Below are 15,409 nucleotides of genomic sequence, written 5' to 3'. Positions count from 1 at the left end.
ACGGGCGGCACAGGAATGAACCTAAAAGCAGACACTGAACTCGGAGTGGTTCGATGCAAAAGTGAATTTATTTACAAGTGAAAAGTGAAAGTGCACAGGAAAAGTCTCGCAGAGAGGTGGGTCTGAAATCAGAGAGAGAGGAGTTAGCGATATGCGCCGCCAGGGACGGGACGTGACTGTACTGTGGAATGTGTGGGTGGCTTACTTGAGACAAGGGTGAGCAGCACTGCGGGGGAAGCCAGAGAAGGTCCGGGGTGTCGATGAGCCGAGAGGGAAGCGTCCTTCCAAGCGGAGCAGGCGAGGATAGTGAACAGGTGGGCAGGCAGGTGAGAGTGATCTTCTGATTACGCAGATTGACAGCAGCTGATGTCCTTACTGGCAGAGATGCGACTGAAGTGACTAATGTTGCTGTGAGCATCCCTAATGCTCTTGGAATTTGTTTTACTACAATGAAAACATTTTAAAAAACCATACTACTGTCATAGTCCCTCCATGTATCGGCACCTTGTCATGGTGGAGGGATTTGTGTGTCCCAGTGATCCAAGGGACTATGTTGTCCAGGGACTTTTGTTGCCCCCTGGTAGTCTCCAAAAGCAAACTGGTCCTGTGTAAGGGGACCAGACGAAGAGCTTTTTATCGTGTTTTTTATTGTTTTATTTTTGCTGCTTGCTGTCTTGTTTTCTGTGCTCTTTGCTAAGATTTGGATGTGGTGCCTTGCTTAGGATTACCGTAATGACCCTAATATCAGTAAAAAGCACAGAATTGCTGCTTTCAGGAACTGCTGGAATTTTGCAATTGCACCAGTGGTTCAAGAGTCATGGTAGTTTGACACCGTGTTCAAACATAAGGATGTTCATAAGTACACAACGCACCAGGACATCCTAAGTAGCACTCAGGTGAAGAGAAGGGCAGAGCTGTTAACTGATCACCTGGTGGCGAGTTGGATCAGGTGGTGGGAAAAGACGTCGGACAGACCTGGCACACCCAAATTTGCCAGGTGCACTGGGAATGCCTGGCAGAGGCCCCAGTCTAGGAGATCTTCAACTCCCACCCCCAGCAGAGCTACAAAAGCGTTTTGATGGGAAGCTGAGGACACTGAGTCTGAATGGAACATGTTCTACACCTCCATCGCTGAGGCTCCTGAAAGGAGCTGCAACTGCAAGGTTTGCTTTTCAGGCTTGTTTAGCCTGTAGGATTTCTGACACAGCTGATGGGTACTGGCAGTCCAAATGGTTTGTGGCTCGGATCGTAGCTGAAGCAAAAACGCTGGTGTGGGAGATATTTGGTGAAGCCATGGGTCAAGACTTTCAGTCTGCCTTGAAGCAATTCTGGCAAATTTTCATGCAACTGAGGAGGGAAGCAGTGCTCTACTCACACAGTGTATAGTTGGGTGGGGTGCTGATGTGCTCAGGTGAGGATGTAGTTGGGAGTTGGAAGGAATACTCCAAGGGCCTCCTTAATCCCACTGACACACATTCTGTAGAAGAAGCTGAGTTTGGGGACAAGGGGGACGACGCGCCCACTCCTGAGGCCAGGTCACTGAGGTAGTTAAACAACTTCTTTGTGGCCCCTGGGGTGGACAGAGTTCTTGAATGCTCTGGATGTTGTAGGGCTGTTTTGGTTGACACACCTCTATACCATATCACATGGACATCTGGGTGGTATCTCTGAAATGACAGACTGGGGTGGTGGATCCCATCTTTGATAAGGTGGTGGGTGTTCTCAAACTTCAGGGGGATAACACTACTCAACCCCACTGGAAAGGTCTATGCCAGGGTACTGGGAATGTGAGTCTGTCCATCAGTTCAACCTCAGATAGAGGAGGAACAATGCAATTTTCAACCTGGTCGCGGAACACTAGACCAGTTATTTGTCCTTTCAAAAATATTTGAGGGTCCGTGGGAGTTTTCCAAACCAGTCTACATGTGTTTTGTGGACCGAGAGAAGGCATTTCCTGGGTACACTGTGATGATAAAGGGATTGACATGGTCAGCAACAATGATCAGGTAGCCTGTAGCATTTAAACAATTCTCAGTGGGGGCCAAGGAGGGCAAAGTGTGCCAAGCAAATAATGTCACTGTCATATTATCATCTGTCTTTGTTGTTTTTAATTTATTTGAAAAGAAAAAACAACAACAACAAGAAAATATCCCCCACACCATTTGTGATGGCATCAGCCACACAGGGGGTAAATTAGTTCATTTTTCACTTTATTAGTTTGCTTTGCAGTTTTCTTCATTAATTTAATTCATTAATCATTTGGTTAAACCTAACACTGGTATTATGAGGCGCGCGCATAGTAACATTGTGTGGTTTTTCTAAAATGTTTTGTTATATTAATTATGTTTCTCTCTTTTTGAGTTACCTGGGTTTGGGCGGTGGCTGTTTCCTGTCTGGGCAAAAGGCGTGGCTGAGGACTCTGGGAACAAAGTGCCTGCTCAGCAGGACCAACCATGGGCTTACCGGGAGCAGGGGTGTTTTAGGTTTAGTTAGGTTATTCTGTGCTTAGTTAATATTAGTGTGTGTTTTGTTTTCCCCCCTATTGTGTGAAAATGGTTTGGCCAAATCATTATAAAAGCTACCCTCATGTGTCTTTGTAATTAGGTCAGTTTGTGAGTTAAGTTGTGTCTCACTTTGTTTTGTTTGAGTTTCTGGAAAATACTTTTTGTAGAGTTATATTTAGTTGACCTCTTTTGCGGGCCTGCTAAGTATGTTTTTGAATTTTGTTAATTTTGGACTTTTTGAGGGTTAAAATAAAGAAAACCCTTTTTGAAGATACTTTTTTGCCTGTGTCCTCTATGCTTTGGCTGCTTGGTCCCTCACACCATTATACCCCCGGCAGCCTGAACTGTTGATACAAGGCTGGATGGATCCTGCATGGATACTTTCAAGTTGTTTATGGCAAATTCTGACCCTACCATCTTAATGTCGCAACAGGAAACAAGACTTATCATACCTGGCAATGTTTTTTCCAGTCTTCTATTGTCCAGTTTCAGTGAGTCTTTGTGAACTGTAGCCTCAGTATACTGGTCTTAGTTGACAGGAGTGGCAATTTCTGTGGCAACTTTAGTCCATCTGTTTCATTTCAGCGTTGAACCTGCTGTGCACTGAGAGATGCTTTTCTGCATATCTCGGTTTTAACAAGTGGCTTTTTTAAGTTACTGTTGCTGTTCTGTAAACTGTAGAAATGACTGTGAAAATCCCAGTAGATCAGCAGTTTCTGACATTCTCAAACCAGCCCGTTGGTCACCAAGAACCATACCTTAGTAGCGTATGCTTCAACTTCAGCAGTAACACTAATGACCCCAAGGACACTGTTATTATGAAAGAGAGACACACAAAGAACTTCATATTATTGCATGGAGGCCTTTTTGGCTACCGAGACGAGAGACTTGCTTCTAAAAGGGCCATCACCCAAAAAAAGGTCTTCCCAGCTACACTTCCACTTAACTACAGCAGATGGCAGTGTCGCTGTTGACTGCCCTTCATCGGTTCCAGTCCTACTGAAGAAGGAGAACCAGCGCTCCGTGAAGCTAACAGCTAACATCCGGGAAGTAAAAAGGAATGAAAGCGTATGAACGCCGGCTCATGCGACAGGAAACCAGGTTAAAGCAGCGGCTGGGCGTAAGGAGCGATGGAGAAAAGCTTCGCTCAGTGGAAAAAGCAGTGCCTGAACAAAGCGGACCTGAGTAAGAAGGGCGCTGTGGACGAGGCCATCGAGCACGTCGTGTCTCTGCTCAACAGCCGGGAGGAGTACTTCACTACCAGCTCCTGCTCTGGGAGAGTCATCCTCATCGACGGGGTGAGTCTCACTCTGCCTCACAGAGGGATGTTTGTGACAAATACCTGAAAGAAAACGATTACCTTCACATTTTATTTCTATAATACTTCTGAACTGAAATAAGCTGAAACATGAAGCTGCATAGTAGAGCACTGTGCTGTCAGCGATCAGAGAAGGCAAGGCAAGTTTATTTATATAGCACAATTCAACAACAAGGTGATTCAAAGTGCTTTACAGAGACATTAAAAACAAAAACAAATAAAAAGCATGATTTGAAATTGATTAAGACAAGCAAACAAACACAAACAAACAAACAAATCAGTATATAAAATCAAAACGGTAGATAAAATCAAAACGGTAGATAAAATCAAAACGGTAGATAAAATCAGAACAGTAGATAAAATCAGTAGTTAAAATGTAAGTTTTGAAATTTAAGCTTAAAAGTGTGGATTTGGTGCTTTATTCAAAAGCAGCTGAGAACAGGTGAGTCTTCAACCTGGATTTAAATAAACTGAGTGTTTCAGCTGATCTGAGGCTTTCTGGGAGTTTGTTCCAGTTATAAGGAGCATAAAAGCTGAATGCAGCTTCTCCGTGTTTGGTTCTGACTCTGGGAACTGATAAAAAACCGGATCCAGATGACCTGAGGGATCTGGAAGGTTCATACTGGGTCAGAGAAGATGAGCAAGTCTTGGAATCATTTAAAGGCTCCTGGTTACCGTAGTTTGCAGACTGTGTGACTTTTGACTGAACTCCACAGAACTGATTGGTCATCGTCATATCAGCTGTAGAGGGCTGCTTAAAGTTTCTGACCTGATGGCTGTTGCAGTGCTGCAGACTGTTTCAAGATGCAAAACTTCATTATTATTGTTGGGTTTTCTATCTCCACTGTGAAGTATTCAATATCCCGTTTGTTTTGTTCTCTGGTGTTTTCTTAAATTGCAGTTTGTTTGACATCTCAGGGCCACCGCTGAAATCCTCCACACACCCCAGCAAATCACACCCTGACTGCTGCCGGAGCAAACAAACAAAAACCATGGAAATCTGTACTGAAACAATGACAGTTGTCCCTCCCTCTCTAGGCTCCAGAAAGCAGTGCTGTCCAGAAACAGAACTGTGCCTGGCTATTTGTCTCACATCACAAGTGTACCTCAGAGGACCTGGTGAGACTCATGGTGTCCTGATGATTAATAACCGTCATGGCTGAATGTACTGTTTTATCACATGCCTGTGTGTGTGTTTTCTAGCTGTCTGCTCTGGCCGGGTGCTCCGGTGATGCTGTGTTGAAGTTTGAGCCCTTTGTACTCCATGTTCAGTGCAGACGGCTGGAAGACGCACAGCTGATGGTGAGTCTTTCTTAGGAGAAACAAATAATTTGTCACATTTTCTGGTTAGTTATCTCTCAAAGGCTGCTCTACTAATCTTTTAGGCTTGAACGTGACCCTTGCTTATGCTTAGTGACTTGTTTCTGCCATTCATATATGTCAGTGACTCTGCAAACATTTAAGAAGCACAACACTGACAGGAGTCATCATTAAGATCTTTACTGACATGAAGAAACACGTTTCATTCCCTAAATCCTTCCTCACTGTGCTGAGTACACCAGTGTTTCTGTGTAATCTGTGTATATGCTGATGCCTGTACGTGTGTAAATGGGGCTTTTGCCAGCTTTACTACACGCTGTGCAGTCTTGGACCACATGCTGTAGGTCCTTCAGCTCTGCAGCGGTGGGGCTTTGGGCTTTTGTTTTTGACCAGGCTTCAGGTGCTGAAGGTCCATCTCAGGTTGTTGGACAAGGTGAGACCAAGGACGTTTTAGTTGTTCATAGTAAGAAATATGAGAATACAGGAGAGTGAAAAAGTAAGACTAAACTGTGTGTGGGTAACACCGTGACTCTCAGGTTTCATATATGAACCATCCAGTTGCCTTTGGTCATGTAGTTGACAACATCCAGCTTCAGGTGCTCTTGCACTGCTCTGTTTACGTGAGGAGCTGTGAAAGGTACAGGGTGAAACCTAACATGCTAGCTCACAAGTGAAGGTTTTTTAAACCCATGATGCTGCAGTACATATCTGTAGTTTGTGAGCAGGTCAGTGCTACTATGGCCGTAGCTCCTACTGAAGGTGAAACACTAACTGTGGGTCAGAAACTCACACAGCCTCGCTTCAAAGGAGCTAAAATACATTTCGCTCAGTGAAACCAATTTATGTGGTGATGAGCTCATGAAGATGAAACCTTACTGAGATGTTGGTGAAGTATGACCTCAGACATTTGTAATGTTTTACAGTTTTCTTTCTTTGGCTACGACAGGACGATCGTTCCCACTTATGGCCATTCGACACACATGTAGCACAGATCACGTACCTGCCCACTGTAGAGGCACTGCTCACAGAGATGCTCTAACACACTGTGTTCAGTTAGCATTGCAGGGAAAACTGTGACTCCTATAAACTCTGCTTTGTTTTTCCTTTTTACACTTTCACTTTATATGAAGGTAATTTACAAAGAAAGACCCTTTTTGACACACTTTAATTTGAATGCTTAAAGCTTTTATGCAGTGCTGCTGTCACTGCTGAATGTGGCACATGCTGCTTCACTGACAAATCCTCTGTCAGCTGTTATGTAAAGCAGCTAGCTCATGCCTTAGTGCAGGGGTGTCGAACTCCAGGCTTCGGGGGCCGGTGTCCTGCAGGTTTTAGATCTCACCCTGGGTCAACACACCTGAATCACATGATTAGTTCATTACCAGGCCTCTGGAGAACTTCAAGACATGTTGAGGAGGTCATTTAGCCATTTAAATCAGCTGTGTTGGATCAAGGACACATCTAAAACCTGCAGGACACCGGCCCCCGAGGCCTGGAGTCCGACACCTGTGCCTCAGTGTCACTATTGTCAACACACTACAAAGTATTAGGATCACCTCTAACACCAAAGAGAGGATTGTTTAGGATCGAGTCTCAATAATTTATCCAGGTAAACTGTGTGTGCGTGCGTGTTTGCATGCGTGCGTGTCTAACATGTCGTCTCACCTGCAGCATTCAGTGGCCATCGACTCCGGCTTCAGGAACTCCGGCCTCACTGTTGGCAAGACAGGAAAAATCATTATGGTATGCTTAAAAATGAATTTGAATCCTTTTGGCCGGGGTCGTTACACTGATACATTTATCAGTGTGTGTGTGTGTGTGTGTGTGTGTGTGTGTGCGGGGGGTATTTTCAACGATTACCATGTTTATATTTGCATGTATGTAACCTGCTGTGCATGTCTGTTGTAAGAGGGCTTGCACAGGAGGAAGAGTGGGAGTGAGGTCGCTGTGATGTTTGGGGGGAGGTTGAAGGCCATCAAAGTGAATTCTAGTGTCAGTGATTATTGGACTAACAGTTTACAGACAGTGTTCTTATTTATCAGAGTTAGATGCTGAGTAACAAGTAGAAATATAACTATAACAGTTTGACAGTAGTGATAAAAGCACAGAAACAGTAAACATTAAAGTCAGCTAACCTGTGGGGACACTGACCTGGTCAGTAGGGGGGGTTGTTAATCAGTCTGAATGAAGCTGCACATGTGCGGGGGGAGGGGGCAACAACGAGACACATCCCAGAAACAAGAACCAAGCTGGTGTCACTGCTGGTGACATCCAGCTGGACCCTGCAGGTTGCACAGGTAGTCCGACTCCTGCACGATGACACACCGTCTTGATGCAACTATTGAGTTGAATGGATCAGAAGTAAACTTCATGCGAGTGGACTGGCAGCCTGCCCTGTGCTCACTGCTAACACGGCGTGGTATTAGCAGTGAGCACAGACGTCTATAGAGCAGCAGCCTGACTGCCATTACGTACTGGATGAAATCATATAAGAGCAGTACTGAGACGTCATGATTGATGCCACCAGGCTACATCTCAGTGAGAGATTCCCAGGACATGGCGTGTTGTCTCATTAGAACAATGCTGTGATGACAGCAGGGCTCCAGCCGCAGCAACGCTCCATTGGATAAGTGATGGAGAACTGACGGGTTCTTTTTGGGGGCTTTTCTACACTAACTGACACTCAGAGTTTACCACAAATTTTCACCCAGTCCCACACATGTTCATGCAATTGCTTTTTTCAGGTTTCATTCTAGTTCAATTCAATTTCTTTTATGTAAGGCCAACTCACAGCAGCATTCAGCTGAAGGCATTTTCCATCCCCAGCTGCTCTTTACAGAAGTACCTTGTCTGGCATACACACACACAGGCCATCTCAGGGTTCAGTATCTGTGGCCTAGGATACTTGAATACATGGCGCATGAAGGCTGTAGTAGCTAACGATTGAACCTCTGATTGGTAGTCGACACTCTGCATCCTGAGCCACAGCTGCCCACATGTGTATGCCCTCTTTGTATAATACAGTTACAATAATTCAGTATAATTAGACCTTCGTTGTAGGCATTTCTTCCATAAACTTTAGCATAGTAATAAAAATGTCTTTACTACATTTGTCCGTGTAGGCAGTCCGTAGCACCCATGGCCTGGAGGTTCCTCTGAGCCATGATGGAACGCTCCTAATTCCACAGGAATACATCACCTATCTAACACAGGTAGCCAATCAGAAGATGGAGGAGAACCATAGAAGGATATCCAGGTCAGTGTGTTGGTTGGCTGTAAAGTCAGAGACATACTGGAGTCTCACTGGATTTCCTGTCAAACACTTGATTTTCTCTCTCTCTGCTGCCAGCAGGTTCTACCAGAACCTCCACTCAGCCCTGCTAACAGAGAAATCCCAAAGATTCCAGATCCAAGATCCTCATGATGCTCCGGAGACAGAAAAAGGGACAGACGAAGAGGAGGAAAAGGAGGAGAGGAAAAAAACCAGTGTATATAAACGGAGGCGAAAGAGGGAGAAGCATGAGACAGACGGTTGCCATGGTGATGGGGACTGTAGTGTGCCAGGGCTAGAAGACTGTCTGGATCTGTTCACATGAACTAATGGCTCAGTTTCACAGACTGGTTTCACTGGATTCTAGAGTTTCCCAGTTTTCAGATGTTTTAGAGATTGCTAGTTTTGCAGTGATGATGGGCTTTCATCACTATGATCACCATGGTAACAACGACATTAAAGCAAATACCAAAACAGAAAAGACTGAAGGGATCAGTTATTTGAGTTCTTATTTGTGTATAGAACGAAAAAATAATTCAAAGCATAATATGTAAACTTAAAGTTTATTTACATGATGTGACCACTAGAGTGCAGCAATGCTCAGAAAAATCTTCATTTGACCTGAGTTACATTAGAATGGAGGCCGAACACCTTGACCTGAAATACAGTACCTAACAGTATGAAGCAATCCTGGCACATAAAACTAAGACATAGTATTTACTGAAACATATTTTGATGCTAGCAACACAAATTCAGAAACATCTTTCCTTTGATTATCTCTGAGTCTTAGACTGTCAGCATTCGTGTGCTGCAGCCACAACCTAAGCAGGCCTGTATACAACAAAGTAAGTAGCTTCGTTCTGTTCAGAGATCTACGTTCATTAACTGCACTGAAGCTAACACGTAAGGTCTTATATGCTCCATTCTGTCTGGAGGTTTTTGGGGTTGTGTTGATTTTTACAGTATGTCGAGCCTTATTGAGTCGCAGTTTTGAAGATTTTAAAGTTGCCGTCTGATGCTAAATAAAGTGATAAATGTGATGTAAAAATCGCAGCATTTATCTATCTGCAATCTTGTTCTGTCTGTGGGGACAGTCCTGGAAAAAATTTTGTAATAAGTTTCTTGGAGTTCATAAACAGGTTGCACCTTTCAGACCCATTGTCTGTCTGATGAACTGTGTTATATTCAGTTCAATTCAACTTTATTTACACAGCGCCAAATCACAACAACAGTCGCCTCAAGGCGCTTTATATTGTAAGGTAGACCCTACAATAATACATACAGAGAAAAACCCAACAATCATATGACCCCCTATGAGCAAGCACTTTGGCGACAGTGGGAAGGAAAAACTCCCTTTTAACAGGAAGAAACCTCCAGCAGAACCAGGCTCAGGGAGGGGCGGGGCCATCTGCTGTGATTGGTTGGGGTGAGAGAAGGAAGACAGGATAAAGACATGCTGTGGAAGAGAGACAGAGATTAATAACAGATATGATTCAATGCAGAGAGGTCTGTTAACACATAGTGAGTGAGAAAGGTGACTGGAAAGGAAAAACTCAATGCATCATGGGAATCCCCGGCAGCCTACGTCTATTGCAGCATAACTAAGGGAGGATTCAGGGTCACCTGGTCCAGCCCTAACTATATGTTTTAGCAAAAAGGAAAGTTTGAAGCCTAATCTTGAAAGTAGAGATAGTGTCTGTCTCCTGAATCCAAACTGGAAGCTGGTTCCACAGAAGAGGGGCCTGAAAACTGAAGGCTGTGCCTCCCATTCTACTTTTAAATACTCTAGGAACAACAAGTAAGCCTGCAGTGTGAGAGCGAAGTGCTCTAATAGGGTGATATGGTACCACAAGGTCATTAAGATAAGATGGGGCCTGATTATTTAAGACCTTGTATGTGAGGAGCAGGATTTTGAATTCTGGATTTAACAGGAAGCCAATGAAGGGAAGCCAATACAGGAGAAATCTGCTCTCTCTTTCTAGTCCCTGTCAGGACTCTTGCTGCAGCATTTTGGATTAACTGAAGGCTTTTCAGGGAGTTTTTAGGACTTCCTGATAATAATGAATTACAGTAGTCCAGCCTGGAAGTAATAAATGCATGAACTAGTTTTTCAGCGTCACTCTGAGACAGGATATTTCTAATTTTAGAGATGTTGCACAAATGGAAGAAAGCAGTCTTACATATTTGTTTAATATGTGCGTTGAAGGACATGTCCTGGTCAAAAATGACTCCAAGGTTCCTCACATTGTTACTGGAGGCCAAGGTAATGCCATCCAGAGTAAGAATCTGGTTAGATACCATATTTCTAAGATTTTCAGGGCCGAGTACAATAACCTCAGTTTGATCTGAATTAAGAAGCAGAAAGTTAGCGGCCATCCAGGTCTTTATGTCTTTAAGACATTCCTGCAGTTTAACTAATTGGTGTGTGTTATCTGGCTTCATGGATAGATAGAGCTGGGTGTCATCTGCATAGCAGTGTAAATGTATGCTATGTCTTCTAATGATGCTGCCTAAGGGAAGCATGTATAATGTAAATAGAATTGGTCCTAGCACTGAACCCTGAGGAACTCCATAATTAACCTCAGTGTGTGAAGAGGACTCTTCATTTACTTGAACAAACTGGAGACTATTAGATAGATATGATACAAACCACTGCAGTGCAGTACCTGTAATACCTACAGCATGTTCTAATCGCTCTAATAGGATATTATGGTCAACAGTATCGAACGCTGCACTGAGGTCTAGCAGGACAAGCACAGAGATGAGTCCACTGTCAGAGGCCATAAGAAAGGAAGATATGAAAGGAAGGTTCATAAGAAGGCCAGCTTGAAGGCCTGTGGTACATAGCTGATTATTAGAGATAGGTTGATCATATTTAAGATTGAAGCATTAATTAATGGCAGGACTTCTTTGAGCAGTTTTGTAGGAATGGGGTCTAAAAGACACGTTGATGGTTTGGAGGAAGTAATTATTGAAGTTAACTCAGAAAGATCAATTGGAGAAAAAGAGTCTAAATGAATATCAATGGTACTGAAAGCAGCTGTAGATAATATTACATCTGTGGGATGATTATTGGTAATTTTTTCTCTAATGATTAAAATTTTATTTCTGAAGAAGTTCATGAAGTCATTACTGGTTAACGTTAAAGGGATGGTTGGCTCAACAGAGCTCTGACTGTTTGTCAGCCTGGCTACAGTGCTGAAGAGAAACCTGGGGTTGTTCTTATTTTCTTCAATCAGTGATGAATAGTAAGATGTTCTGGCTTTGCAGAGGGCTTTCTTATAAAGCAGCAAACTATTTCTCCAGGCTAAATGATGATCTTCTGAATTTGTGACACGCCATTTCCTCTCCAGCTTACGAGTTATCTGCTTTAGGCTACGTGTTTGAGAATTATACCACGGAGTCAGGGACTTCGGATTTGAGGCCTTAGTTTTCAAGTAAGACTGGTTTCTGAGTTTTACAGCTGGGGTGGACGAGGCTAAGCATCAGGCTTTCAAATGAATTAAAAGTCTGTCTGGGTCTTTGGTTGATTAATAGGCTGGTGTGAAAAATTGCTGCCACACCGCCCCCTCGGCCTGTGCTTCGAGGTTTCTGGTAGTTAGAATGACTCGGGGGTGTTGATTCATTTAAACTAACATAATCATCCTGCTGCAACCAGGTTTCTGTAAGGCAGAGGAAATCGATTTGTTGATCAATTATTAAGTCATGTACTAACAGAGACTTGGAGGAGAGAGACCTAATATTTAATAATCCACATTTCACTGTTTTACTCTTTGGTTCAGATGTGGATACTGTATTGTTCTTTCTTTGTGATTTTTTATGTTTAAGTTTTTTATTGCTGGTTTTTAGTTTGTTTTTTGTCTGTTTGGGAGCTGACACAGTCTCAATGGAGATGGGTTTTTGGGGGGGTAGCAGGAGGAGAGAAGCTGCAGAGAGGCGTGTAAGACTGCAACTCTGCTTCCTGGTCCCAACTCTGGATAGTCATATTTTGGGGGGTTTAATAAATTGGTCCATATTTCTAGAAATGAGAGCTGCTCCATCCAAAGTGGGATGGATGCCGTCTCTCCTAACAAGACCAGGTTTCCTCCAGAAGGTTTGCCAATTATCTATGAAGCCCACATCGTTTTTGGGACACCACTCAGACAGCCAGCAATTTAAGGAGAACATGCGGCTAAACATGTCACTCCTGGTCTGATTGGGGAGGGGACCAGAGAAAACTACAGAGTCCCACATTGTTTTGGCAAAGTTACACACCGATTGAATATTGATTTTAGTGACCTCCGATTGGCGTAACCGGGTGTCATTACTGCCGACGTGAATTATGATCTTACTGTATTTACGTTTACCCTTAGCCAGCAGTTTTAAATTTCCTTCAATGTCGCCTGCTCTGGCCCCTGGAAGACAACTGACAGACAATAACAACTCTGAACAAAGAAAACATGTTCATGTCATACATTCATGTCTTTCCGTTATAAAGCTACAAGGGCTCTTTTGTTAACCCTGCAGTCGGCTTGCCCACCGTGTGCCCCGACTCTCGCTCTATGGCTGCTGTATGCAGAGTTAATTCCCTCAAAAGATTTACAAATGTGTGCAATATGATCCAAAAACGTAAAGTTGCCTCTACAAATGTGTACAATGAGTGTGTTACATTTGAAGATTTGACCGCACCACTTCCATTTATAAACACGTGAAAGAGTCCCCTGAGGCCTAACGATCACGTGGCTGTCCGTTTCTGTGACTTTAATAATGAATCTTCCCTGCCTGGAACTTATCTTGAATATCATGTTTTTTTTTATTGACATTGTTCTTTTTTTCGTTTTCTCATTTCAGATCAGGAAAGTACAATCCATCCATAAACAAGTAAGATACTCGTGTCTTCAAATTATTGTTAGTTTTTAACCATTTTTGTGTGATGTTGTAAATTTTACTGTAACTTAAGGCAAAATAAGCAAAAAAAACACAGTGCAGTTCAAAACTAATGTTTTGTTTTCTTTTAGACCAAATCTCTTATACAGTTACAGACTCTGATGATGAGTAACCTCCAAAATAAAAGGCCCAGGCCCCACGTGTGACAGTACAGGTTATCATGTATGATGTAGTGTTGTGTGTGTGTGTGTGTTTGTGCACGTGCGTATATATGTATATATATATATATATATATATATATATATATATATAGAGAGAGAGAGAGAGAGAGAGAGAGAGATACCTATATATATCTCTATATCTATCTATAGATAGATATAGATATAGATATACATAGACTTTTCACACAACTTTATTTACACAGAATTAAAACAAACAAACAAACAAAAACAAAAAACTAATACAAAAATGCTACCACATAGTCAGTAACATTCATTGTACATTAACCATTAACTAAGGTACCCAGCACACACACTTAAAAGTTAAGAACAAGTGTCCCATCTGCTCCTACTGAACACAAAACCCGTCCAATCCCCCACATAGTATCAAAGGAGTCCAGACTATTAGTCAGAGAGTAAAAAGCATGCTCTACTCTCAGACGGGATGCCAACAGGCCCTTTAGACTCTGCACAACATCAGTCCAACGCTGACCTAGCATCTGGTTCTTCCTAGTCTTCCATATTGCCAGCTTGGCTGTGCCAAACAAAAAATTAATCAGAACCAAGGTGTCTTTTCTGCACTGAATACTTAGGGCCAAAAACAAACAAAGGTACAGAGAAAGTCTCCCCCAGAGATTCCACCCACTCCTGCAACAAAGAAAATAAACCCACTAGCCGCGGACAACAGGTGTGTTCACACCGAACGCGATAGAGGCGGCCAGAGCGTCAGGTTTACATGTAAAGTCAATGGAAAAAGCGCGATGACACGCGATTGCGGGTCCCGCGAAAATTCGGAAGCAGATTTGCCTCGCGAAAACGCGTGAAACGGGCGTCAGTGTACCGCGTCTGGCGCGTTTGACTCGCGAATAAAACCACGCGCATCAGTTTTTGTGTTGCATTTTGTGCATACGCGTGTTTGTTGAGTTGGAAAAATCTGAACTCCAGCGTCAAATCGCGCCGCGACAACCAATCAGGAGCCTGGTGACGTGGCTGTAACCTAGGTCAAAGGGGCAGATCCAGCCAAAGCCCTTCATTCTTCAATGGAGGGAAGGCTAATCAACGCCATAGCAAACAACCCGGAGCTGTACGACACCAGCTGCTTTGTGTACCGAGACAGGAATATAAAGGACCGAGCTTGGAGGAAGAAATGTGAAGAGATCGGGCAACCTGGTAAGTTCATTCATTTCTCTTTTGAAATTTTTCACTGATCCGAGGAAGCCGCACAAAAGCTAGCAAGCCACCGCTATTTTCCCACTGGTGTCAAGCCAGCCTCCAATTCCAGCATTGCAGTCAAGCCAGCCTCCAGTTTGTTTTCTGTTCCCCGTCTATTCAAAGTATTACGGGAATGGATGTGGAAACCGGATTTCAAAATAAAAGCCAACTTCGAGTGAATTATCAGATATTTTAAGAACATAATAACAAATAATTTAGGCTTGTACACTATTAGCGCCCTGTCAATATCAAAGCCATCTTATTTTGGATTTCAAAGTAAAAGCCCTGTGAATTTTGATTTTTGAACTACTCTTTCAATGACTTCAGAATGCTCTTAAAAGCAAAAGTCATATTTCCAAAGAGTAGTTGCATTTTGTATCAACACTATCCACCCACAGCAATTAGAAATTGCCCATATTTGACCGACTCCTTTAATGATTTCAAAATGCTCTAAAATGGAAAATTCCTGTTTCCACAGGGTAATCTAAGGAGGAATTACCCTGTGGAAACAGGGATTTTCCATTTTAGAGCATTTTGAAATCATTAAAAGGGTCGGTCGTATATGGGCAATTTGAAAAGGCCTTTATTTAAGAAGGCAACATCAGAATAACTTGATATTGATATGGTATCACTGTGGGGTTGTATACTGTTGATCTAAAGTGGAATTACCCTGTGGAAACAGCAATTTTCCATTTTAGAG

At 43.0% G+C, this 15,409-nt stretch overlaps 1 protein-coding gene across 3 annotated transcripts; it reads left to right on the top strand.

Annotated features, from left to right (window-relative positions):
• The first annotated feature begins 3,412 nt into the window (after positions 1 to 3,412).
• On the top strand, positions 3,413 to 9,436 carry tyw3 (tRNA-yW synthesizing protein 3 homolog (S. cerevisiae)). Of its 3 annotated transcripts, none has more exons than XM_063461697.1 (6): positions 3,418 to 3,802; positions 4,861 to 4,941; positions 5,026 to 5,124; positions 6,814 to 6,885; positions 8,265 to 8,398; positions 8,492 to 9,436. In XM_063461697.1, the coding sequence occupies exons 1-6, from the start codon at positions 3,635 to 3,637 to the stop codon at positions 8,736 to 8,738; spliced, it is 801 nt and encodes a 266-aa protein (XP_063317767.1). In that variant the 5' UTR covers positions 3,418 to 3,634; the 3' UTR covers positions 8,739 to 9,436. The 3 variants fall into 3 exon arrangements, with proteins under 3 accessions (XP_063317769.1, XP_063317767.1, XP_063317768.1); XM_063461698.1 differs by having other exon boundaries at positions 3,432 to 3,802; positions 8,495 to 9,436; XM_063461699.1 differs by lacking the exon at positions 4,861 to 4,941 and having other exon boundaries at positions 3,413 to 3,802.
• The last annotated feature ends 5,973 nt before the right edge of the window (positions 9,437 to 15,409 follow it).

This window comes from Pelmatolapia mariae, linkage group LG18 (assembly GCF_036321145.2).
Source record: "Pelmatolapia mariae isolate MD_Pm_ZW linkage group LG18, Pm_UMD_F_2, whole genome shotgun sequence".
Classification (NCBI taxonomy): Eukaryota; Metazoa; Chordata; class Actinopteri; order Cichliformes; family Cichlidae; genus Pelmatolapia; species Pelmatolapia mariae.
This window is presented reverse-complemented; position numbering and strand designations above follow the sequence as displayed.

What these genes read in the sequence shown, in the direction of transcription:
- tyw3 (XM_063461697.1), top strand. Translation starts at nt 3,635, where the DNA reads ATGGAGAAAAGCTTCGCTCAGTGGAAAAAGCAGTGCCTGAACAAAGCG. An exon ending in TGGAAGACGCACAGCTGATG is followed by an intron (nt 5,125 to 6,813) that starts GTGAGTCTTTCT and finishes TCTCACCTGCAG; the next exon opens with CATTCAGTGGCCATCGACTC. An exon ending in AGACAGGAAAAATCATTATG is followed by an intron (nt 6,886 to 8,264) that starts GTATGCTTAAAA and finishes TTGTCCGTGTAG; the next exon opens with GCAGTCCGTAGCACCCATGG.